Source organism: Parambassis ranga, chromosome 12, assembly GCF_900634625.1.
Source record: "Parambassis ranga chromosome 12, fParRan2.1, whole genome shotgun sequence".
Taxonomy (NCBI): Eukaryota; Metazoa; Chordata; class Actinopteri; family Ambassidae; genus Parambassis; species Parambassis ranga.
The window spans coordinates 5,276,704-5,301,392 of record NC_041032.1 but is presented as its reverse complement, the minus strand read 5'-3'; the positions used below and the strand labels follow the sequence as shown (position 1 = coordinate 5,301,392).

General features: G+C 40.8%; 1 protein-coding gene across 2 annotated transcripts; it reads left to right on the top strand.

The window, feature by feature from the left end:
- phf24 (PHD finger protein 24) lies at window positions 1–22,325 on the top strand. 2 transcript variants are annotated; one of them, XM_028417983.1, is made up of 9 exons: window positions 1–372; window positions 8,877–9,304; window positions 10,866–11,051; window positions 15,315–15,393; window positions 16,748–16,950; window positions 17,898–18,064; window positions 19,318–19,350; window positions 20,026–20,103; window positions 20,971–22,325. In XM_028417983.1, exons 2-9 carry the CDS (start codon window positions 8,879–8,881, stop codon window positions 21,065–21,067), a joined length of 1,269 nt encoding a protein of 422 aa, XP_028273784.1. In that variant the 5' UTR covers window positions 1–372; window positions 8,877–8,878; the 3' UTR covers window positions 21,068–22,325. The 2 variants fall into 2 exon arrangements, with proteins under 2 accessions (XP_028273784.1, XP_028273785.1); XM_028417984.1 differs by lacking the exon at window positions 19,318–19,350.
- Window positions 22,326–24,689: the final 2,364 nt, after the last annotated feature.

The following is a 24,689-nucleotide window of genomic DNA, read 5'->3' as shown; positions in this document are numbered from 1 at the left end:
GCTGCGAATATGATGGTCATAAATCTGTGATTTAACTTCAGTGGCCGTCTGTGAGTCTGCACCAAGGTCTGTGTCTCAGGAAGGAGGGTGGAGGAGAGAGAGGAAAAACAAGAAAAGATTTCAGCACCGGAGCTGTCCGCGGCTGCCTCGGAGAAGACTGTTACTGCTTGAACGCTGGAAGCTGCTGTAGATTGTTCTCTGTGAGGGCAAAGGGATCATAAACTGCTGCTGTGCCGTTCAGTCCACCCCGCCGGGGCTAACGCGCAACATCCGAGCCAAGCAAGTCTTGCCATGCTGGACGGCCGGGCTTGAGACAGGAAGGATAAAGTCCCCCCTCAGCAAGTCGCGGTGAACACCAGCCTTTTTTTTACGGTGAGTCCACACGTTGCTCTTCAAAATGTTACATAACAAACTGAAAACTGCAAGCCGGGACGGTGTTCTCTTTCACACAGACTCTGTTGCAGGCGCACGCAGGAAAGCCTCGTTCACAGATATGGTAAGAATATTTAGGTCAGTACGCATATGGGTGTGGATGCGCGTCGCGGTTGGTATCAAACTACAGGAGTTCTTATTACGATCCCTGATTGCTTTTTTCAAAAAAATCAGCAGAAACTGGAAAAAGAGGGGAGTTTTTAGCGCATGTGCGTCACTGTGAAAAGCTGTTTCTTCTGCAGTAAGTTGTATCAAAGGGAGATTGTGCAACTAATGGCCCGGCTGGATCATTTGGAGCACTAATTGTAGTTTGCTCTGTCCACTTTTCACCGGCACTGTCCCACAGGGGGAGTGTGCTGCTGCTGTCCATTAGGCTCTCCATCTGTCTTTGTTTACAACCCCCTCCTCTCCCATTTGTTTTCTTCTGAGCCCATATAGCGACGCAAACAAGCCAATTTTTGGTGTTATAACCTTGGAGTGAGCGCTGCCTCTCGGTCTGTGACAGATCCCTGCATCCCTGCCTGAGCTGCTTCACTGCTCTGTGCTTATTGTCAAACTCTCTCTCTTTGGCTGGCACAGGCTCTCTCAGCCTGGCAGCTCCTGAATGCCAACATGATGTCTCCAATCTAACCATGCATTGAGATTTAAATTCCTCCTCCATTCAGGCACTTGTTCTTTTTTTGGGGGGGTTCTTTCACAGGCTGAATTTTTAACCCCTATGTGCATTTGCTGGGCCTTGTGGATAAAATGCCAGAGGGAGAGTTGTTGTGTCGTACACATAGCAGTGCATTTCCTCCAGAAGCGAAGCCAGAGACCCGTCTCCTCGGCCCTTTGATTTGATTTCTCATATCTGTGTGTCTGAGTGCACGTACATCTGTGCAATTTGGATGGTTGTTAATGATCCCACTTGCTGGCTATTACAGAGATCTGGGTGAACCTCGTTAGTGTAATTAGTTCCAGGTCTTTGCTTCCCTGGTTTGTGGTTGAGATCTTCAGCTAGAGGCGGATTCATTCCCACGAAAAAGCGTGCTTTGTGGTGCCTCCATTCAAAAAGTCCCCCACCCCCGTCCCCCTTTCGCCCTCTCTCTCTCTCTCTCTCTTCCTAAAACATGGAATGAAAGGGATGGCTGGTTGGGATTCTAATCAGCACATACCAGTGACATCCAACAGCTTTGGGAAAGGGAATAGTACAGTCAGAGAAACATACACCCACACAATCGGAGAGAGTTTAGCATGCTTTAGTGTGCTGGACAAGTGCTGGAAGATGGTTACATTTAGCTCTTTTCTTGTAAAGCATTGGGTGCATTTACTGCTCCAAACCTCTGTAAAGGCCCCAAAGGAAACAATCCAGGGAGAGAAATGCTCTGCTAACAAGGCATGTCCACACTGTGAGGAGCAAACATGCTTGTTTTAAGAGATCACAAGCCAACAAGCAATCTCTTAAACTTGGCCAAGTAAGCAGCTAAATAGCTAAATATGCTCCTTTGTCACACACAGTTATCACACTGAATTATTAATTAGTATTAATCCAATGATCAATTAAACACACCTGTGTATATAGTATGTAATAGATGTTTCATTTCAGCTGCAGGTGTGCTTTGACGTGGATGATGACAATTCTCCTCAAGGTGATAAATGGCTGCTGTATGAGCTCCTGCATATCTCAATAACTTCTGCACGGTGACACTTGGACCGCAGAGCTCTGAATACTAATATAGACTTTTAAGGTGTCCCTGAGAAAATGGCCTTCATATCAAACTAAAATTAATTTCCTTTTTTAAAAGCACGCTGCAAAATGATATCAGGTGGAATTAGGAAGTAAAGCCAGATCAGCAGCAATCGGTTTATGGACTTACAGTATATGGTGGACGATGCAAGTATGCACATGAACAGCAGAACTGAAAGGGGAGTGGCGAAATATCATCCAAGCTTATAATCCATACTTCTCTATAGGGGCTTTGCTACTAATGTACATTATGTATATGAAAGCTTATGTCAAAAAATGATGAAAATACCTGAATTGTTTTTGGCCTAGATCTCTGAAGGTCCCATTTTACATCGCCCCCTTGTGGATAGGAGGTTCAGACATTGGGCCTTCTCTCCATATAGAAAGTCTGTTATTGACACAGCTGAGTCTCTATTGCAAATGTGGTTTAAATAGCAGGCATTTCACATGGTCTGGTAGTGTTAACCTGAAGAGTGAACTGTAGATAGATTAAAAAAAAAGAGGGATTACTCAGAGGAGCAGAAAAAAATCACAAGGATTTGAAGAGCACTTTGTGCTACTTCCCTCTGAAATTATCAATATTTAATTAAACCAAGATGCTCCTGAGTGCTTCATCATCTGAGCTCGTCATCGCTGCCATGAATTAAGAGCTGGAACAGCCACTGAACCTAAAATTTACACTGTGAAAAAGGTGCATAAATTGTCTCAGAAAAATGAATGATTCACTTCTCCGTATTTTACAAACGGGTGTTTCGCCTCAGAATACAGATGAATGCTAGAGGATACCGACAAAACATATAACTGAGCTGCTGATACATTTCACCATCTCTCGAATGTTCAGTTGTACTGCAGCTGGACGGAACAACATTTCCAGAGCCATATATGTCAAGTTTTGCTCCAAGGAGTGACCCTGTTTTTCCTGCCTGCGCCCAGATCCTTTTTTTATCCAGGGGCATTTAAATCATTCAGAGGGGTCCGGGAAAGAGAGCAGAGCAGCAGAGGCAGCTGTTCCTGAAGGAGCCCAGTGATCGTCAAGCCTAAGGGAGCTTTAATCTGTCCCCCTTAACTTGGATCACCTAACAAATCCATTTTTTTATAATGTTTGAAAGGAAATTTGAAATAGAAATTAGTACAGTGAAGTGTGATATTGAATGAAATGGGAGTAAAAGAGGACATTTAGTTTTCTCTTGTAACTCCACCACTACACTGTAAGAACACGGTGTGTAGTCTGATCCCAGCCTAAGGGTGTCAAGTCAGGTGAATAGGACATGCTGGATGAGTTCAGATCCACATTTCTAGATAGCAACTATCATCATTGTGGACCTGCAGAATAGTAGAATAGCATCCTAGGTCGCCCACAAGCAGCACAAAATGGAGACCATCACCTTGATGCTAACCTCCCAATCTGGCTTTTCTTGGGGAGACTTTAGGTGGTTCCACAGATTGGATTGTTTTTGGTATTTGTGGTCTGATCGGTCGGTACAAAAGTCAGAAGAAATCTGTCTCAAAAATGGCAGATTATCTTTTGACGAAGTCTGAATCTGCCTTACATCATGCTCGATGAGTTTTTATGCCCCAGTTAAGGTTTGCAGTCCTGGAACATTGTTCTGTTCAACAATCTGTCAAAAACATTCGATCTTGTGTGTGGTGATGGTAACTGGTCTTTCTCTTGTGGTGTTACCATGTCTTTGGAGACTTAAATGATCCACCCATAGTTCTCAATCTGCTTTGTTCTGTTCAGGGTCACACAGGGGGGCCTGGATCCTTTCCTTAGAAAGACATAGACATGAGGTGGGGTACACCCTAGATAGGCTGCCAGTCTAGCTCTGATAGCTGACTTGGGTGATACGCCCTTAAAATCTAGGTAGCAGATGACTGCAGATTGCCAATATTTTACGTTATGTTAGACTTGAATTTTATTTTTTTATCCAAAGCATGAGTACGTCTGACTTTCAAGCTCTCTGCATAATGATTCAAAACATGACGTAACTCACCTCTTGCAATCTCGCACTTATTTTTAGCAATTTAATGAAGCCTCACCTTTGCAGAAAAACATGTCTGATTGACACATCCTCTCCATAAACTATTTGCTGCCGATATTCAGCAGCAAAGTGTAGAGGATGGAAAACAAATACATCATCTCATGTCTCATGTGAGTAGGACGCACACGCAGGTGTTGCGCTGCACAAACGTTGCTGTCAGTCACTGCAGGAAAAGAGGAGGTTGATCAGCTTGACAGGCCTGGTGGTCGGATCTCAGACTTGCAAGGCAACAGAGTGGCAGTGCTATCTAATGCACTGAGGTATCAAAGCCAGGCACTGACCCATTTGTGTCAGAATCAACTTGGGGAAAATAAACTTAAGGCCCCTTATTTAAAATTCATAAGTTAACCTGAAAATGACAAGGTCTCCTGTGCGCTCAGATATTTGCCCATCATTGTGCTGTTTGGAGAATGCAAATGCTGGGAAGTGGATGCTTTTTCTTCTTCGCTCTGGCACGATCAAATTTTATAATACATGAGTGTAGAAATATTTTATTAAATTGTAGAGAAAAACTAATTTATTAATAAGGATAATATTGCTTAAAGTGTTTCCTTTCTTTTTTCATTTATATTAAGCGACAATAGATGTTGACTTCCAAATGATATTGACATTATTCCATTTATGCTGGTATTGATTTGAAGGAGTGCATAAAGACCTTGGGGCTTGTAATGGCACCTTACTTCTTGTTTCTGAAGCCCATTCACTTTACTGGCCATTAAAGAACAATTTGTATCCTGTTTATTATCTCATTTAAAATAGCACACCCCATTACCTGCACTGGGGCAATAAGTGAGTATCCAGCTGCAGCATTTAACCAACATATCAACCATGGTTATTTTAAAGCATCACCTCGGTTTGTTAATGTGATGGACTGCTGGTCTTTGCAGGCATCCCTGGCATACTGAGGCTGCTACTGTCTAAACATCTGTGCCAGCACTAATCCTGAGTGGGAAGGTTACTTCAGTGGATAATTAGGTCTCTATAATAATAATTACTGTGCCATCCTGTGCTGTGATCACCACAGTTTCCTCTGTTTACAGGCCAGTTATGAGCCGTCGGCTAGTTAAGACATTTTTACATACTCCAGCCTCCGTGTGCTCTCTGGATCTCTACACTTTATTGGAAACTGTAAGGTGAGACAGGACATAGGGTGAGCATGACATGCAACAAAGGCCCGGACAGTGAACCATGGAGTGTTTGTTACGTGATACTCAGCCACACATGACCCATCACCGACTTTCCTACTATCAGTCTATAGGCTGTCTTGCTAGTTGGCTAGCCTATGCTAATACAAGAAATTGCTATTGCAAAATACAGAGAGGATAGCAGCATCTATTTGAACTCTCCAGACTAATTTGACTGCATGCAAATGGGTTTAGTTGCAAAATCAGCAATGCATGGGAAATGTGGTGTAGCTAAGTTACAGCTAAGCTTATAGTGTATTTGCTTAGAATTAGCAAAATATTGTTTGAGTTGATTTGCAATGCTTTTCCTGGTAGTGAGCTGGCTGCTATTTTGGCTAGCTTGTCATTGGGTGATATCCTTTTGGATGCTGCAAAGCTTTGCAACATAGCTGCACTGTACCCACATGTAGTGATCTGTTCACTGTGTGTTCCCTCCTAATCTTATCCACATTAATACATACACTACACTTTCTTTTGTCTAGAAAATAAAATACATTTGAATGGGGGACTTAACAGAGAGCCACGCTATGTATTTGACAGGGCATTGTTTAATAACAATGATTGGATAATAATCGTTTCTGTTACTTATTTACTGCCCGCAAACACTCATTATATTCAAGTATCTTTGTATTTCCCCGTTAACCCAAAAACCAATTTCAGCAACCCGTGCATTAAAATAATGAAACAGGACCTTTCAGCCTAAGCTCATCTCCACTAAAAGACAACCTGCTGAGCTGATTGTCATGCCTGCAGTTAGGATAACAGTCTATTCAGTATTCTGCAAGCCTGAATATGTGTATATTCACAGCGTGTTTTTGCCATTTGTTAGGCTGCAGGTTGATGCTATTAACACATATCTTTTAAAGGAAGTGGTTGCCCTTGAGAAAAGACATTAAGTGGGTATCAAATGTTTCACAGAACATAATCCGGGGGTTTAAAGTAAAGTTAAAATTCAAAATGAAGTTATTTTTAAAAATAATGTTTTTATTTTCAGGTCTTTTGTCCTCTGTGCCAACTTTGAGATGTATAATAGAATGTGAATTCCATTCACAGCATTCAGCATGCAATTAGTAGGATGAACACAGCTAATAAAACCCTATACCTGCTGTAGGAATATGTCTCAGCTAAGTCCAAAAGTTTAAATCGAGGCATGACTATGACCTGGAGCATCCCCAGACACATGTCTCGGCTAACTTGACCTTTGACCTTATATTAGGAAAAAGGCCATTAACTACAGATTTTCTGTGCAGTGATCTATAACGTATCACTTTGCCTCTGTTTTGTGGCATTAACACATCATTTTATCATTTGTATCTTAAATGCTGAGGTCTGTGTGATACACATATGAGCACTGTGAAGTATGAGCCCATCCTGAGAACATAAGGCCCGGGCAGGCTATTAGAGTCCTAGCCCTGGGAAGGAAGAGTGAGGGAGTGACTTCCATTTCACTCAAGATAAATGCGATTAAATTTCTCACAAGCACTTATGTGGAGCATGGACGGATGGTATTGCATTTCAGTGCAAAGACACATGTCCCATAAGTACCATGTAATCAACTTGAATCTGCAATGCTAACATTTTTTTTCGACAATGCAATTCACGGGTGCGTCTCACTTAAGTGAAAATATGGACTAAGTCAATTTCTGTATTTTTTTTCCCCTTCCTGTATTCACTGCACAATGTAGCACCTTTTACAGTGCATGATTTCACATAATACATTTAGGCATTATGCAGTCATTTGAAAATATGTAGTATAGAGTTCCATAGAAACGCAGGAGAGGCAGTGCTTGTGCAGGATCTGTGCCACAGATTTGATATTATACTGAGTCTATATGCTCTTAATTGACAGGCATCACTCTTTTATTGGCATCCTTTGGACAAATGGAAGCTACTGACTTTGAAAAACCCTGTGTAGTTATTTAACTGCATGAGTATCAATAATCTTTTTTGAATAATTTATTTTATCTGTGGACAGATATGTTTGAAGTTAAATAAAAAAACAATGTCCAATGTCTGCAAAAGGGTGATAAAAAGGTTTGACAGTGGAGGTGAACTTGTTTTCCACTGAAATTGGGCCTACTGACAAAATAATGGGATGTTCATTTACTGATAAAGAATGAAGGGATGTATCTGCAGACTTACAGGCCGAAGAGCGTGACCTTTTTATCAGAGGAACACCGCAACATAAATCCCACAAGCAATGTAGGAAAAACGGTTGGTTGCAAGGGCCTAAAAAAAAAAAAAACCTTTGTCAGCTTAAAAGTTTTCCTGATACATATGATATATATGCTGAGAAAAGAATCCATATGTAGCACAATTTCCATGCTTCAAGACATTTAACTGCATGCTTCACACACTAGACATATTTATTTGCACTGACATGTCAAATATTTTGCTTTTAAAATCCCCACCTTTGAGGTTTCTGCCTCTGGAGTGTATGTGAATGGAGCTGCTCTGAGGACTTAACATTTATCTATGCTCAGCAGATTCCATAGGGACATTTTCTCTTCTGTAGTACTTATAAAGTCGGGCACAAAAGACATGCTGCTGGTCTCTTTTTCAATGCTGTGGGCATTACAAGCAAATCCCATTCTTCTACATTGCCCTGGGATGGAAGCAGACTAATCTTCATAAATAAAACCAAGTGTGCTCATTTTTCTGTCACTTCAATAGTTTGATTTATGTCATTTCAAGCAATCAAACTTGTCATATCAAGTATTTGTAGTTGTTAGGATTAGTCTGAGACACAGATACTGATATTGGTCAATCTTGGTATATGACCTGATGCACCACAGGAGCTGAGATGGGCAGTTAAGAAAGTAGGAAAGAGGTGATCTGAGTTGTCACCTGCTACACTGCTACATGACACACGCATGCATTATCAGTACTTTCACATAAATGAGACTTGTCAAACTTCAAGAATGTGAGGGTACATTAACTTTCATACCATCACACGTCTTAACAATGCGGCAGATTGACTTATACATATTGATGCAGACTAGGGTCATCCTTGATGTGACACATCAGGGCACAGAATAGATTTGTGTGTTGATATATTCTGGCCCACATTAACATGAAGATGAACCTCCCTGTGAGGAGCCCTGAGGTCTTGTTATGGGCTTTGAATCCATTCTCCTGGGATGTATAAAACAAGCATTTTCTCTTCATGAGTTGTGGGATGTGCTGGTCTTCATATTTCTATTTGCCAGCCTCAGTCAATATCTGTGTGTGGATTGAACTATTATATGAAATACTAGCAGTGGGCCCCCAGAGATGTGAGAACAGGAGCAGATGGGCAGGGGGTTATTAGTAATAAGAAGAGATCAGGGACACTTTTGCTGACAGAATGATTTGATTTGGATGGACTAGGCTGCAGAGCAGTGCACCTGATGTGCAAGCGAACCCAAATACAACCTAAATGGCCTCAAGAATGTGGACAGTAAGCCTCTATATGTTTCATTGCCTCTATTTTCTCTTTCTGTTTGTCCATAGCCATGGGAGTGCTCATGTCAAAGAAGCAGCAGGTGGAGAAGGTGCAGAAGTGCAGTGCCGTTGTCTCTGCCTTCCAAGCGGGCCTCAAGGATCGTGCTGCCTCAGTCAAACAGGCAGAAGAAGAAGCAGAGGAAGGTGAAGGCCCCACCCAGGCTTCAGCTAACTCTGACGAGAAAAAAACAGAGGAGGCAGTGCAAGAGGACCCGGACTGTAGCACCGGTCCGTCAACCTCCCATCAGGCCTCAGCTCCGACAAAAGACGAGTGCAAAATCAACCAAGAGGCCTGGTCGAGATTACGGGATGGGAAAGGGGTGGAGCCAGAGGATCTTGACAAGAGCCATCAGCTCACACCTCCGGCTTTTGTGCGCCCCAAAAGAGAAACTGACGATGATAAGCCTGTGGAGGTGGAGCTGGACAAGAAAGAACAGGTAATAAATTACAGCCAGAGGTAGCCCTTTGTGCGGTATCGCTGAGAATACACGGCCAGTTTAAATCAAACACACCTCTGGCAATATACACTCTATAAATCCCATAGGATTAAAGAGATGACTGCAGGATGTCAAAGAATCACCATGGCAACATCAGCATTATTTCCCTTTTCCTCCCTTGTGTTAGGCATTATGATAAAGCAGCTCAGGCGGGCTAAGCTTTATCTAAACACCCTTGTTGAAGGTGAGAAAGTGTTTGAAATTCTTCTCTGAAAAGCTTTTTTATTTTCACACTAGCTGCGACATGTTGTTGATGTGTGTGAGGGCTCTTCACAGCGAGCATCCTGTGGGCGGGCTGCTTCGGCTGGCTCCGAAAGGTGAACATATTCATGCTGACTAACAGGGAACAGAGTTCATAAGAACGTTGACACCATCAGGTTTTTTAATTTTGCGAGTAAACAGTGAACAGCAACTTGCTTTTTGGCTAAACAGGAAACTGAAATTAAAGTGATCATCTTATAGTGAAATTGAATATGTATCCGTATACAGGATGCTACAGGTCAGTTAATACTTGGCCTTGAAAGTAAGTAAATATGATGGTATGTTGTCTTTTTGCTGTTCTATCTCTACATTTGTAACACCAATGGGCATAATAATAAAACAGTGCTAAGCCTAAGAATGGGACTGCCCATTAACGTTCAAAACATGCTACATATCGCTACATATTGGTCCCACCAAATGTCAAAATCTTACAGTTCATGTCTTCTTTCTTGGTAAATCTATTTTCAGTGTACAACCCTGCAATTGTTTCTGTGGGATGCTGACAACTCTGACAGCCAGCGTTTCACCTCCTTTAAGGACAGCAGTAAACACTGCCAACATGTTTGAAAACCATGCTGTACAAAGTCAGTCAAATTGATTTTCAGAGAGATTTTTTGACAACTTGATGAATGACATTCTTTAGCACTTATAGCCCCCGTTAAAAGCCCAGCTCTGTCTTTGACTGGAATAGTAATGGTAGAGGCTTGTAGAAGCAGATGGAGTCATCAGGTCAAACAAGGTGGGCGGTAACTAGCAGATAAACACTTGTAGTCTCATCTGGGATTTGTCTACAACCCTGAGGCCAGGACTGTGCTACTGATAAGGAGATATTAAACTGACAGTGTGCGGTTAACCAGCCATCAACTGATATCCAACAGATATCATATCGAAACTGTCAGCTCAGTTTCATCTTCCATCTGTCATTGCCTCTTAGTATTTGGGGGGTAATTATGTCCCTAATTAATCAGGAAAATCAAGCATATTCACACTGGTGCCTATAACAAGAACAAAATACTGGTTTTCTAGGGTGTTTAGTAGGCAGAGTTTGTAGTTAAAGGGCAATATTTTGGTGTCAGAAGCTCTCTGGTTTCCATCTGAAGTCTAAGTTGTTGCATTGACCAATTACATTTCAGCAGGGCTGGGTTGGAACACCGCTAAAGGACTGTACATAACACATTTTGTGACTGATGGTATGATGGCTGATTTGAGTGAGTGAGGCTCTTTTTTTTCCCTCCTTCAGCCCCCGAGCGATGAGATGTGTGACGTGTGTGAGGTCTGGACGGCCGACGACCTGTACCCCTGCAGGACCTGCACCCGGGTCTTCCATGATGGCTGCCTTAGGGAGCTCGGCTACCTGAGCACCGAGGCCCTGCAGGAGATGAGAGATACAGCCCACACTGTCACCGGCTGGAGCTGTTACTACTGTGTAAGTAACTATAATTATAACATGGATTATGTTTGGTTGGTGTTTTTTTTTATTATTATTCTTTTCATTTTAAGTACAGCTATTTTCTTCTTTGTGGGCCACATATGCAGAATATAGGGTATTATCTCACAACCTTAGAGCTTATCCTAAACAAATAAAATATGACATGATAATCCAAATTTAGTAACGAGGTTTTCTTTAAGCCACTGGTGGCTCTGCACAGTGTAGTCAGTCATTTTTACCACATGTATTCTGACTTAGAGGTGGAACTAATGTTGTTATTGGTGGCTGTGTTCTTCATCAGTGATTTAGTCACATTAATTAGCTATAGCTGAGTAAATCTGGTGCTGCCTTAAACATTCACATGTTACAGCTTGTTATACGCTTATGTAAGTTACAATTAAAACATGTAATGTTAACATTGAAATCCAGATGTTGGGCCATGCTTACTATAAAGTGCAGTACTGTACTCGTTGGATAGTCATCTGATCATGACACAATAAAGCCACAAACGCCCCTATTGCTTTGGTAATACAAAAATCCAATATACTAGATCATAGCCATACCTAGCCTAACAATTTAAAACAACACATTGTTTGGCTAGACCATTTTTGGATCCTTTTAAGCCAGCACTAGAGTGTAGCAGCACCGTTTAAGCTGCTACACTCTAGTGCACAATATGAAGCTGCGGGATTTTATTGTGGAAATGTTTTCAAAAAGAGTTCAAATACAGTGAGTCAATATTTGGCAGTTTTCAGTGTTTTTTTTTTTTAAACAATAGAGCGAACGGCAGCCTCTCATCACAAATTCAATGCCCATGCCAAAAAAAATCAATGACTCTCCGGTGATCATCGCCCTGTGAGAGGCATAATGCTAACTGCTTGAATTCAAGCATAAACAGCTGAAGAGGGCTTTTGCAGGAGGACACTTCAGAGTGGAGAAGGGACTTCACTTTTTTCCCCAGACCTGAGAAATAAAATCACATGCCACAGTTGTGTTTAGCTGTGCTGGAGGAATGAGGAGTAGCGGAGGAGAGAGAAATTTAAACTGCAAGTCTTCATACTGTAGCTAAAGAAACCAGCTATTTAGTTAGCACATCGCAGTCAGCTGAACAAATCCCCCCCTCCTCCCTCACGTCACATCTGACATTTAATTTCACAGAGGCACTACAGGCAGGCAGATGGGCTGAGTTTCCCTTGAAAGTGGATTTACAGGCAGCCATCAAAGCAGCACACTTCAAGAATGGCTCGATCCCAGCCAAGCAGATGCAGAAAAGGGTTCATGCACACAACTGACCCTGGCATCAAGTGGGTACATTTTGATGCCAGCCCTGGGGGTGGGTAGGGTTAGAGGTATCACACTCACAAGTTGACGTCATGTAATTCACCCATTCATGCAATACAGTTAAACACTGTTATAATCTCCTCTCTTATAGAGATAGGAGGCCCTATCAAAAAAGTGAGCCCAAAAGAGCGTTGGGCTCAGCTAATATATGAGTTATAGCAGCTGCTTTATGTATTTGGCTATGGTTATATTAAAATGATCACTCAAAGAGAACATGTCCTCTGACAGTCATTTACACCTACACTACTGTTCAGAAGTTTGGGGTCACCAGCCCAGTTCTACAGCTTCTCTGATCAGCATAACAGTTCAGCTGTGCTAACATCATTTCACAGGAGTTTTTTAATCATCAATTAGCCTTTTTAACACGATTAGCTAACACAATGTACCATTAGAACATAGAAATGATGGTTGCTGGAAAAGGGTCTCTGTATACCTTTGTATATATTCCATTAAAAATCAGCCTTTTCTAACTAGAATAGTCATTTACCACATTAACAATGTCTAGACTGTATGTCTGAGTACTTTAAAAATAAAGACATTTACAAGTGACCCCAAACATTTGAACGGTAGTGTATGTGCTTCTAACCCTAACTCTGGATGGACACTCACATTACAGTCACCATGATCTCAATACATCTGCTTCCCCCTTTATTTATGCTTTATCACCATAAGTGGACGTTAGCCGCCTTCTACAGCAGAAATGAACATGAAATGTGTGCGATGTGTGTATAGAGCTAGCTATCTGGCTAATCTAGTTAAGGTACCCACCTGTGATGCGTGATATCACAGCCTGTTTGTCTAAAAAAAAGTCATGAATAGAGACATTTAGGGGTTTTATCTTATCCAAATTAGAGGTTAAGTGTTAAAGCTGTGCGCTTACTGGGTCTACATGTTCCCATGCATTGAATAGCAAACCACTACAGAATATAAGTGCAAATATCAAGTCATCATGGTTTCTGGATTGGATTTATTAGAAACATTTGCTTCCCCTGCAGCTCGCATTGAGGTTAATGAGTGTGATTTTGTCAAAAAGTGATACATCTCTCAGGGGAATTGCATTGACCGCTTCACATCATGCACTCTTTGTTTTAACACTGACATCTTTTTTTTTTCTCGCAGCTTCTGTTTATTTTTGAACTTCCTGCTTTGCTGCAAAGCCTAACAGCAGGTTATTTAAAGCTATTTGCACTCAATACATCACCAACACTGACATTATTTTTTCAAACAAAACCATCTCAAATAACTACTCGTGCAAGCTGTGAGCATTAAATTTAGAACATGCGACTATTTTTATACTTCCTCAGAGAACATTTATCCAGATACTGTCAGGAGATGCTACAAACTCTTACATCAATTTGAACGATACTCTGAATATAAAGTGGGTTAAAAAATGTTATTAGGTAGACAATACCCATGGCAGATGGACAGTTTCATTGCTGTGCAGACAGTCGGTGTTACTAAGGGTAACGCCCGATGAACAAATTTGATTAGAGATGCGTGGAGCTGAAGTCTGGCAAACAAAGCAAGCAGCTTCCTGATCACAGCAAGATAATGTGTTTTAATATTGTTTGCTGATTCCTAATTCACTTTTAGAATGACAGGTAAAAAAATGATCAGATATGTGATTAATTAGTTCAGGAAGGTGTTAATTTCTGATTATTTATTTATTCAGTGTATCGTCAATGGCCATCTAATGTGTAGTCTGCCATCAGCTTGGGCACTTTATAGTGATAATTCCTCTTTGTCACAGGGACACACTGTATATCATGATATTAAGAAGGGCACAGTGCCCCAGACATGAGCGTTGCCAACAGTTTATTATCCTGGTTTATTATTGTTTCATTGTCTTGTCTCGTCCTATGTCCAGAGTGCCTTAAATTGAAGGACACTCGACCATATATCAGAAGAAATGTGTTCAAAAATGCAGTAAAGTAATAATTACACACACTATATGGTATTGATCCATACAAGTGGTGTTGGGAGGTGCGGCCATTTATTGTGACAGGTTAAAATAATGCTGGAGGTTGCCATTAATCATGTAGGTGGCCATGGTTAGCGCCCACATGGCTGATATAATGAGACTGTGTCCCTGTTTGGGGCAATATGTCATGCTATGGGAAAATTAAAGGGTAGCTCCGTGCACTTCTCATCTTATTTATTGTGGACTCACACACACACACACACACACACACACACCACGTGTATTATCTTTTAAAACATAGATCAAACACATGTTCTTAGTGCTATAGCTCATACTGTAGCATATCTAATATTGTTTTTTTTGTATTTACATGTAATAAGGCAGGCCTGACAGATTGAACGGGTGATTAAGTGCTAAGTAAATAAATTAACATTGACATACTTCAGTATTCCCAGAGAGACCATTAAAATTTCATCAACGCTGCTTATCTGATAAATAATGTACACAACAAAATGTAAATGTTATAAAGAGCGTCTCAAGTGATTTTTTTTTTGATCCACTGATGTTTCAACCAAAAATGTAAATATTGCACGCTTTCTAACCACGCTTAACTCTTTAGTTGAGGAGAAAGCTACTCTCTACTAGAGGAAAAGTCATTTTTCATCATATGTTTATCTCTCTCTCACTTCTCATAATAGAAGTGAGTTTATCTCTCACTTCTAATATGAAACCTTCCTACTCCTTTTCTTTCTTTTACTTATGATACCATTATGAACAAAATGTGAAAAAGAACAGCACATCATGAAATCACCTAGGAAACACAATAGTCTCTGAAACAGATTCACAGTTCAATAATTTGTGTGCTTGCGGCTAATTGCTTGTTTGAGCCGTTTTAACATTTAGACAGTGTTCTACTAAGTAATGGAACAAAATAAAAAAGTGACGCTATTATGAGGTGTGACCCGTGTGTAACCATATGCCCCCCCCCTCTTCTGCAGGACAATCTGAATCTACTTCTAACAGAAGAAGAGATGTACAGCCTCATGGAGACCTTCAAGCAGTGCAAGATCATCCCAGGTGAGTGACTTCATTTTTGTCACAAAAAGGTCAAATATCTAATCATACTGTATGTATCTACACAGACATTTTCTGAATGTCTTCATCACTGAGCTGAAGAAAAATGACATAAAACATAAAATGATTTGCTGCACATTTATTCAGAAATGTGAGTTCCCCTGTGTGCAGGCAGGCTATTATACTGTACCTGCACATGCACGTGCACATGCACAAACAAGTTGTATTCTTCGTAAAGATGCCATTCACACAGAAGCTAAGCCATATATGCTCATTGCTGAAAAACCTCAGTGTTTACACAGTGTTGTATGGTAGGATATAGGATATGGGGGGGGGATTCCATGAGCAATTATCTATAATCATTAAAATTCAACCAAAACAGGGTGAAAATACGTCACTTTACATGTAAATGGAAATTTTGCCCTATAAATAACTGTTATGTTTAATGCAATTTCATGAGACCAATGTCTGTATTATTTTCTTTCTTAATATAGAGCATAATGTAAAAAATGTAAGCATGTATGAATATGAATTGATAGAGAACATCAGGACAGCCTACAAATGCACACAAACATGTATTGCTGCCACTTCAAGTGACCAACATACGAGCCTGAATCAAACATAAATATGGCTCAATGTGCACTGGACAAGCAAAACAAAGCAAACCTCTCTTGTCTCCATCCATTTAAGGCAAACATTGGAGAGTTTAATAAATACTTATTCTGTTGAGTGCAGGATTTTGCATAGCACGATAAAGTTGTTTTTCTTCTGATTAGGGATAGCCTGCTTAACATCAGCAAGCAGACATAGTCATTGATGCTGACATTCTTTAGCTCTCAGGCTCAGAGAACGGCCTGTAGTCAAATCGTAATTCATTTAATGAGAAGAAATCAAATTCTGGGACTCTTTGCTCTGTTCTATTATTCTGTTTATGTTAGAGCGGTGTAAAAATCATGAAGATTCTTTGAATTAAAGCCTAATACTTAAAAAAAAAAAAAGTTTGTCGTGAGTGTCAGCCACAATAAGCCGCAATCTCCCAATGCTGCCCTTTTCTCTTGCTTGCCCACATGTTGACATTAAACACAAGCCATGCAGTAAGATGAATGTTTGACTGCCTGCCTGGCTTCCCTGGTCAGAGACGTGTACATTGCCCACACCGCGTTGTTCCCTCGAGTTATTACATTATTTGCCCTCAGTCTGCTTCAGAATGTGCCTTAATATCCTGCGGCCTGGCAGGGCGGCAGTCAGCGGTCCGGCCTTTTGTTGAAGCTGAGTCACCCTAAGTTAATCACATCCGAATGACTGCTATAGGTGCCTAATTACACCTGATGTGATGAATTGCTCTTTGCTGATGCAGAGTCGTGCCTGGTGTCTGATGAGCTGCTGCAGTACCGCCACTACGCATCCAAGCAGCAGTTTGACAAGGACCTCACCGACGAGCAGGAGGAGGAAGTCCTGGCCCAGTTTGCTGCACTGGATCCCGAGAAGAAGGGTCACATCGAATGGTCCGACTTTCTCTACTTTGAATCTCTGGGAGTGTTGAGGAAGTTTCGCACAGAGGTAGAGTATTAGTTTGAGAAGGACAATTTTAATGATACACCTTACAAAGGCTGTCATATAGAAGAACTATGTGAATAGATAAGAAAAAGTCTGAGGGAGGGTATCTCTGAGCATTCATCTCAGAGCACACCTTCCTCCAGGCAGCCAAATAGAATGATATCAGCCTCTGTGGTTTTAGCACAAGCAGCAGAGTATTAATGCCACTGTGTTCATATAATTCACATTTTTAAAACTTTTCAAATCTAGTAAAAATACATTTCTATAACTGTAAGTATTATCACACACCATGAGGTATTTTACACCATCCATCTTGAAACAAGCTGCAGAGAGCAGCAGAGCCACTGTAGAGATACAGAGCTGAGGAATCTGCCATACGGAAGGATCGGTTGCAGTCTTACTTGACTAATCTGCATTTATTAGTAAAATGCATGTTTTGGGTAAAATTAAATAAGACAGGGGAAAGGAACATTTGTCTATTTTCAATTCAGTTCTGATGGATAATCAATACTGCAGGTCTTTTTTCTGCCATGAACAAGGTAAAGGGTTTGTGACATGGACTGCACAATGAATTCATGATCAATATTTCTAGCATCTCTAAATTAATGGTCTCTTGCATCCATGCCGTTATGACATCAGTGTAGTTTGATTCCTCGCATTCTCTTCACAAACCACTAATGTCTACGCCTCCAACATATCCCCTCAAGACTAGTTCACTATTTTAATTTTGTTTTGCTTACATTTAGTAGAATGACTCAGGTACCAAACTTTGGGCTCGTATCCACCAACCTGAATGTCTGATTTCTCAATCCTCACTGAGCAGTTTAGATGTTGTTTAACGCTTTGAGGGATTAGTTGTAGTCTGTGGGTGGCACGCGTTACATCAGGCAATGCTAATGTGATTGAGTACAACCATCAAATCTCAAATTTGTTGGATTTGCTTTTCCCAGAACTCGCTGGTCCGTCTGTTGACCGGCAAGGAGAGAGACAAGGCAAGGTCAGTGTTCCTGGGTCTGGCCCAGGATAAAGATGGTGTGATCACAAGAGCGGAGTGTCGCCAGGCCCAACAGTCCTGGTTCCACAAGCTCAACAAAGACTCACAGTCCTGCAACGTGAGGTGAGTGCACCACATATCATTTCTGAGCAGTGAGTTTAGGGTTTGTGTGAGGCTCTCACCTGTATGCAAACTGCAGCCAGGACAGGCCAAAAATAAGGTTTTCTCATGACTTATTCCTTTTTTTGTTCTGCATAAATTCACAGATAATGTCCATTTTTATTGCTTTGCAGATGATACCTAGGTTTACTTTTCCAATATGATAAAATCACTGTTTAAGAAAGGTTTAGAACTTTGCGAGTGAGAGTGTGTTCACCAGTGTGAGCATTTATTATTTATCATGCTCTCTGGCCGGTGTAGAAAATCAAAAGGCAGTGCTGTGTCGCCGCAGAGATAATATGCTCTGACTCAAGGTTGTGCAGAGCGCACAAATCTCACACAGGCCTTAGAGATCTGATTACAATCTGCACTGAGAAGGACTTTTTGTTTACATCTCTTTCCTATGCTGACAATGAAAATGTATGACCTCCCAGTGTGCACAGAGACAGACAGGCAGTTTGGCATTAGTTAAGCTTAAACATTAGAGGAAAAATACTTAATATGACTGACTTCCTGCAATTAAACAAATGGGTAAATATAGTAAGGGAAGAAGAAATACAAACTATAGGGCAGCTTTATGTCACAGGTACTGAAGCTTTTTTTTTAAAATCAGATCAAAGGAAGAGTTTTTCACAATATAACGCAATCTAGTGCAACATCAAGTACACCCACAAATGTGACTTTGAGGTGAAATCACCTTTCTGATGAAGTTATGATATAAAATCTCAAGCTGAAAACAAGAACATCTTAGTGTATTTTTTTGTGTTTTTTATGTGTCTCCTGAATTTTAGTATGTCTTACACTATTATTTCTAACACATTTGTCATTTTTCCCCTTGTAAACATGAGTTTAGTTCTCATATAATATTTACCCTACCTTTGTTTTTTTTCTAACAAATGTGAGAGTCTAGTAATTATGGATTTTGTTCCACTAAAACAATGTTTGTGTGACATTGTGTGTGTCCAAAGTGGAGCAAGTATTCAGATCCTTTACACATCTAAAAGCAGCCATGTTGTTGATATACCAATAAAAATACCCTGGAAACATCTTTTTTTGAGTAAAGGATCTATATTTGCGTTGTGATAAATGTGCTTTCTGTTGCTGTGTAGCTGTGTGTGCATGTGCTTGTTTACTGCTTTAACCTCTTGTGTTGTCACATCTCCTCTGCTGCACCATTCCACCCCTGTCATCTATTCACCATGCGGCATTCCCCACAGACTCATGGGATTCTGCTCTCCTATGAATTGTGGGTGAGTGTGACTCAGCGCTGCATGGCTCGTCTCACTTCAACACCCTCCTCGAGTACCCTCAGACAACTCCTTGATTTAGCTTTCACTCGAATGTAACCCTTGCTCTGAAAACGACTCACTCATTCTGAACATAAAGCAATCAAAAAACACATGCAGCCCTGAATGAGCTTTAATGAGCATAATGCGGGCTCTTCAGACAGAGCACGGATAAGATTCGAACTGGCCTCTAATTACAGGGATCAAAAGAAAGCCTTTTGTACTCATAAGGAGAGACAGTCTTTTAAAAGCTTCACTTTATAGGACACCCTGGATGGATGAAAGTGCTCTCAGTGTGCATCCGGTCCACACGTAACATTAAAGTGCAGCCTCATTAAAAAGTAAATAAATATCCAACGAGTCAGAAGACTCTGCTCCCTTTGATCCTGGGATTATAGACATTAATAAGAGACAGTTTGGAGGTGAGTTTTTCATCCTCAGTCAAAAATAAGTCAAATCATAAAGGTGTGACATGAGGATGGAAATGGAAATCTTTGACCTGGCATCCTAAAAAGGAGTTTACATTTTAGACTAAAAATGTTGTCTTGATGTTGCATTTACCTTTTCCTGTCCCTCCATCATCCACTGTTGTACCAACTACAGCATCTAATACTTTCCCTCTATGTCTTTTTGGTACAGTATAAGTCATGTTGGCCCCATATGCGAGAGCAGTCCAGCCAGCTCCGACAGCGATAGGAGCAAGACTGATGAAAGCAGGTTAGTCCTCTTTTATTCCTACGTGACTAGACATGGTGGAGAAAAAATAATAAGGAACAACATACTGGACTTGCTGTGGCAAAATTTACAACACATTTCACACATTTCTATGTCCTTCTCCTGGTGGACATGGTAGTCGTGCCCTTGCTGTATTCCCCTCTGTTAAAAGACGTCTTCTCGGGCAGCAGGGGTGGGATTAATTTTGAGTGAAACAATGCAGCCCACAAAGCAGACAGGGATGACCTGTCAGCTTCAGGCTCCGCTGCCCCTGTAGATGTCTTCCAACTTTCAATTTCTACCTGTCACTACCCAGTAAAAGGGGAATCCTCCTCCTCTATCAGGAATTTTTTTAAAGACTTTTTCTTCCAGGAACATTGCATGATTTTGCAATTATCACAGCTTAATGCACTACAGAAACCAGCAAGAGTCATATTAAGCTGCATTCTAATTAGCAAAACGTGCTTAGACAGGCTTTAAAATTGGATTTTCAAAGCAACGTGAGGCACATTACAGCAGAACAGAGCCTAGATGTAATGATATTACAGTATTATGAAGCAGTGTATGTTATCATGAAGAACCACCTGAAGACTACGCCGCCTGTTCTTACCAAATACACTAATAAAATGTCAATTTCTTCAATGATAGATTTTTTTATACATCTGTTGCAAAATAGGAAACAACTGCTTGCCACAGAAAATATTTACAAACTGTTAGGGCTGCAAAGGGTTACTTGTTATCTATGGACGTTACGGTTGTTAGTAAAAGTAAATATACTTAATTTTTACTTCTTTCATAGGAGATATGTGTAGTAAGAACACATCTGCACCAATATAACCCCAATTTCTTTCTCCTTTCTGTATTCAACAGGCCAGTGACATGGGCAGACTTTTTAAGGGAGAGTGGCATCTATATTCTGGCCGCACGGCCCAATAGTTCTGCCATGCACATCCGATTGCCTCTATAGTCCTGGATCCTCCACTGTACCCAGCAGAGAGAGAGAGAGAGAGTGAGAGAGAGAGGTAGAGGGAGGGTGTACCCTAAAGTCTTACTGATGAGCAGGGAGAAGACAGACACGCTGACACAACAACATGGCAACCGAGAAAGCCAGATGAAGCACTGAGAGGTAGTGGATCAAGCCATCGACAGAATCACTCCTCCTCTGCATCGCCGCAACATCGCACCAACAGACATCACACACGCTGACTGACACACCGACGGCAGCAGCTGTCGCAGGTCCTCAACTCCAAAACCTGACAGCTTTCAACAAATGTGAGGGACAAGGCGAGGAAGACATCCACCCACTCGCGACGAAGTCAGTCGGTGATATTTCTCTGAAACTTTTGACTGAGTACCACGCTCACAGTCAGACAGGCACCTAGGGATGCGATATAAAACACCTTTCCAAGTGGTACATTAGTGTGACAGGCTCTCACTCTTTCAAGTATTCATTCCTTTGGGTGTCATCATGTCCTAATAATAACCACATGCTGTAATGGGATTGTGTTATTCACCATCAGAATTGTTAATCATGCTACACACAAGCACATGTAAACGCATTACTGGTCCTATAGGATTTCTGGAAATAGATTATCAGAACATATATAAAAACATGAATGAAAGCTATCTGCATACATTATATTATAAGACAACTGCATACCAGTATAAATTATTCTGCATTAAAGCTGTATTTATTCCTGTATCCTATGATGTATCCTCCGTTTCCCCCATTTTCATCCAAGATCTGTGTTCCTCTGAAGTACTAACTGTGAAAAAAGGATGTGAAATGAATGTTAATGAAAGCTAACCCTGTAAGTGACATGTATATACTGCCATATAGTACATTTTGTTCCTGTCGTGCTCTCTGAGCTGCACTATAACAAGGTGGAAACAGCCGATCCTCCTGTTCTAATGTCTAATTATCTGCGCTGTGGAAATGACATGTAGTTGGACTACTGAGTGACATAATCACTGTAATAAAATACTGAAAGACAATGTGAGATGTGGAGCAAATCTATTCGTTCTTTTTTTTTTCGGAAAACAAGATTGTCTAATCTACAAGGATTTAAATGCACATGAATTTGCCCCTAGAATCACTGAAACATACTGTAACAAGTAGGACTTGATGTAGTGTTTATGCCATGTAATGAACCAAGTCCTTTATTGAATGATGACATGGTCTGAGGGATATGTCACAATGCTGAAATAAACGCATGGCATTTAGACTCTGACTTATGTCTTTTGTCCATCTATCTATCTATCTATCTATCTATCTATCTATCTATCTATCTATCTATCTATCTATCTATCTATCTATCTATCTATCTATCTATCTATCTGTCTGTCTGTCTGTCTGTCTGTCTGTCTGTCTGTCTGTCTGTCTGTCCTTCACTTTTCTTCATCACATTTGGCATGTGTATTGATGGGTAGCCAATTAAATGCAGTGCCAAGGCTGAGGTCTGTTGAAGGAGGGGTTGTTATAGTTTTTGCTCTAAAAAACGTTGCTCCCTAATTTTCTGGCTATTTAGCCTTAGCACTAATTGACAGGCTACTCTGAGTCTGAGGCCCACTTTTATTCTGACGTCTAGGAGGATTAGATGCTTTAGTATTCATGTTTTTAAAGCCACCGTATGCATGTTTAAGATTTTAAAATTGAAGAGCCTTTGTGTTTATTTGTGTTCACTTACCAGCTCAGAACTGAGCCTTAAACTTAAACGTTATACTAGCCTCAAACACGTCTGCTCAGATTTCATGAAGTGTAAAGAGCTTCCTCTGGGCCCATAAAATCTCAATGTCAAGAGGGTCGTTGCCGCAGCAACAATCAAAAGTGGCAATCACAGAGAGGACAGAAGTGTCTGTCTAGGAGTATCATAGCCACTGGACCTTTCACCTAACTCTAATTAAAATGAAAAGGATTGCCTCTCATACCAACAAGAGCTTACATTCTTTCAAACAGAGGATTGGACAGGAAGTGTGCTTTGCCTCAACAGGTTTGATAAGCTTTACAGACTACTGTATAACCACACGCTCCCTCTAAAGCTTGTGTAAGGCCAGCTGCTCCATATGTCTAAATGTTAAACTGAAGTTCAAACTGTTGAAAAGGGGAAGAGAACGACGCATGCAGGGAAAAGGGAGAGAGAGAGAGAGAGAGAGAGAGAGAGACAAAGAAAAGAATCCCACAGACAGTGTGGGGGAGGGAGATCATTTAAATGAGGATGTTATGCAATTGTTTCATAACTGATTCAATCATGATGTTCTTTGACCAGACTAATTGCTGCATTAAATGCTGAGTCAAATGCGAAATCCGAGCTCAGAATTAGTTCAATGTTATCCCCACCCAAACATCCTCCCAGATGACTGAGCTGAAGAGAAGGATTTTCGTGATGGAGCTCTCATGTCATTTGCAATGTTAAGCATATGAGCAACATCAAAAGGTTGCTGTTTTAAAGCTGATATTTTACACAGGTTCTGGTGAGTTTATTTTAAAATTCAGATTTTTTTCCCTCACAATTCTCAAATGAGAGGTCACAACGTTCAGATTGAAGCTTGGAAAATGTGTGAACTGTGTGAATTATGTGAAATTTGTCTTTTCTGACATTTCCTTGAACAAAAAAAAAGTTTCGAATCGTGGGATTAAAGTCAAAACACAAGTGGCCCAAAATCATCTTCAATACTATTGTGATTATAGGCCCTGTCTCTTCTTTCATATATATATATATATATATATATATATATATATATATATATATATATATATATATATATATATATATATATATATATATATATATATATATAAGGCATGTGACTTTAAACCCTGACAGTGTGCTGTGAATCGTAAAGCCTGAAGAGTCGTAAATAAATAAAAATGTCAGTGACTGTCTGGTGACCTGTGTGGTCCAGAGGAGTGCCAGTCAGGAGTTGTTCCAGTTAATTTCATCTTCTAGCAGCAAATTTTGACAAGATGTATGGGCAATTGGCCAATCAAGCTCTCAAGCAAGCTGGGTAGAGTACACAGAATATGACGTGTATTATAGAAGCAATGCTCTGAGCTATGCTGTGCAGTTTCCACCTTAGTATCAATACACTTCTAAAAATAGTTCCCATCAAACACAACACACCAGAGGCTCTTGTTAGAGTCATGGTAAGAATGCGTTTGCGACCTGCTTGCATACTTCTTTTTATTAGCATAGAGCCACAGAGAATGAAGTAAAAGGGTTGAGGCCAATAAATACAAAAAAAATATTCTAACAACAGTGAGGCACAAAGGAGCATCAAGTGCATTGCAGGCACAGATGTCAGCCTGTATGAGTGCCAGGGAAACAAGTGTGAGTTTTCTGAGTCATCTCTCCCCATGTGTAATCCATAGGAGCCCAGTACAAAGGTTATTTGGCATGTCCTACAGAGAGTGTGTCACAGCCAGCTGCTGGCAGAGGTGCTGCGTGGCTGCTGTTGTGTGATGGCTTCACCCAGCGGGGGATGAGTGATGGTAAACAAGGGTAGCAGTGCGGCCACAGCTCTGGGGAAGCCGCGCCAGAGTCCGAGCCACAGTAAAATGTCAGCACATCAGTGCCATCACAGAGTTCATT

Bases quoted from the DNA above. Each gene is read 5' to 3' on its own strand.
- phf24 (XM_028417983.1), top strand. From the start codon at position 8,879: ATGGGAGTGCTCATGTCAAAGAAGCAGCAGGTGGAGAAGGTGCAGAAG. The intron at 18,065-19,317 runs GTGAGTGCACCA...CATTCCCCACAG, and splicing joins TCACAGTCCTGCAACGTGAG to ACTCATGGGATTCTGCTCTC. The intron at 19,351-20,025 runs GTGAGTGTGACT...TTTTTGGTACAG, and splicing joins TGCTCTCCTATGAATTGTGG to TATAAGTCATGTTGGCCCCA.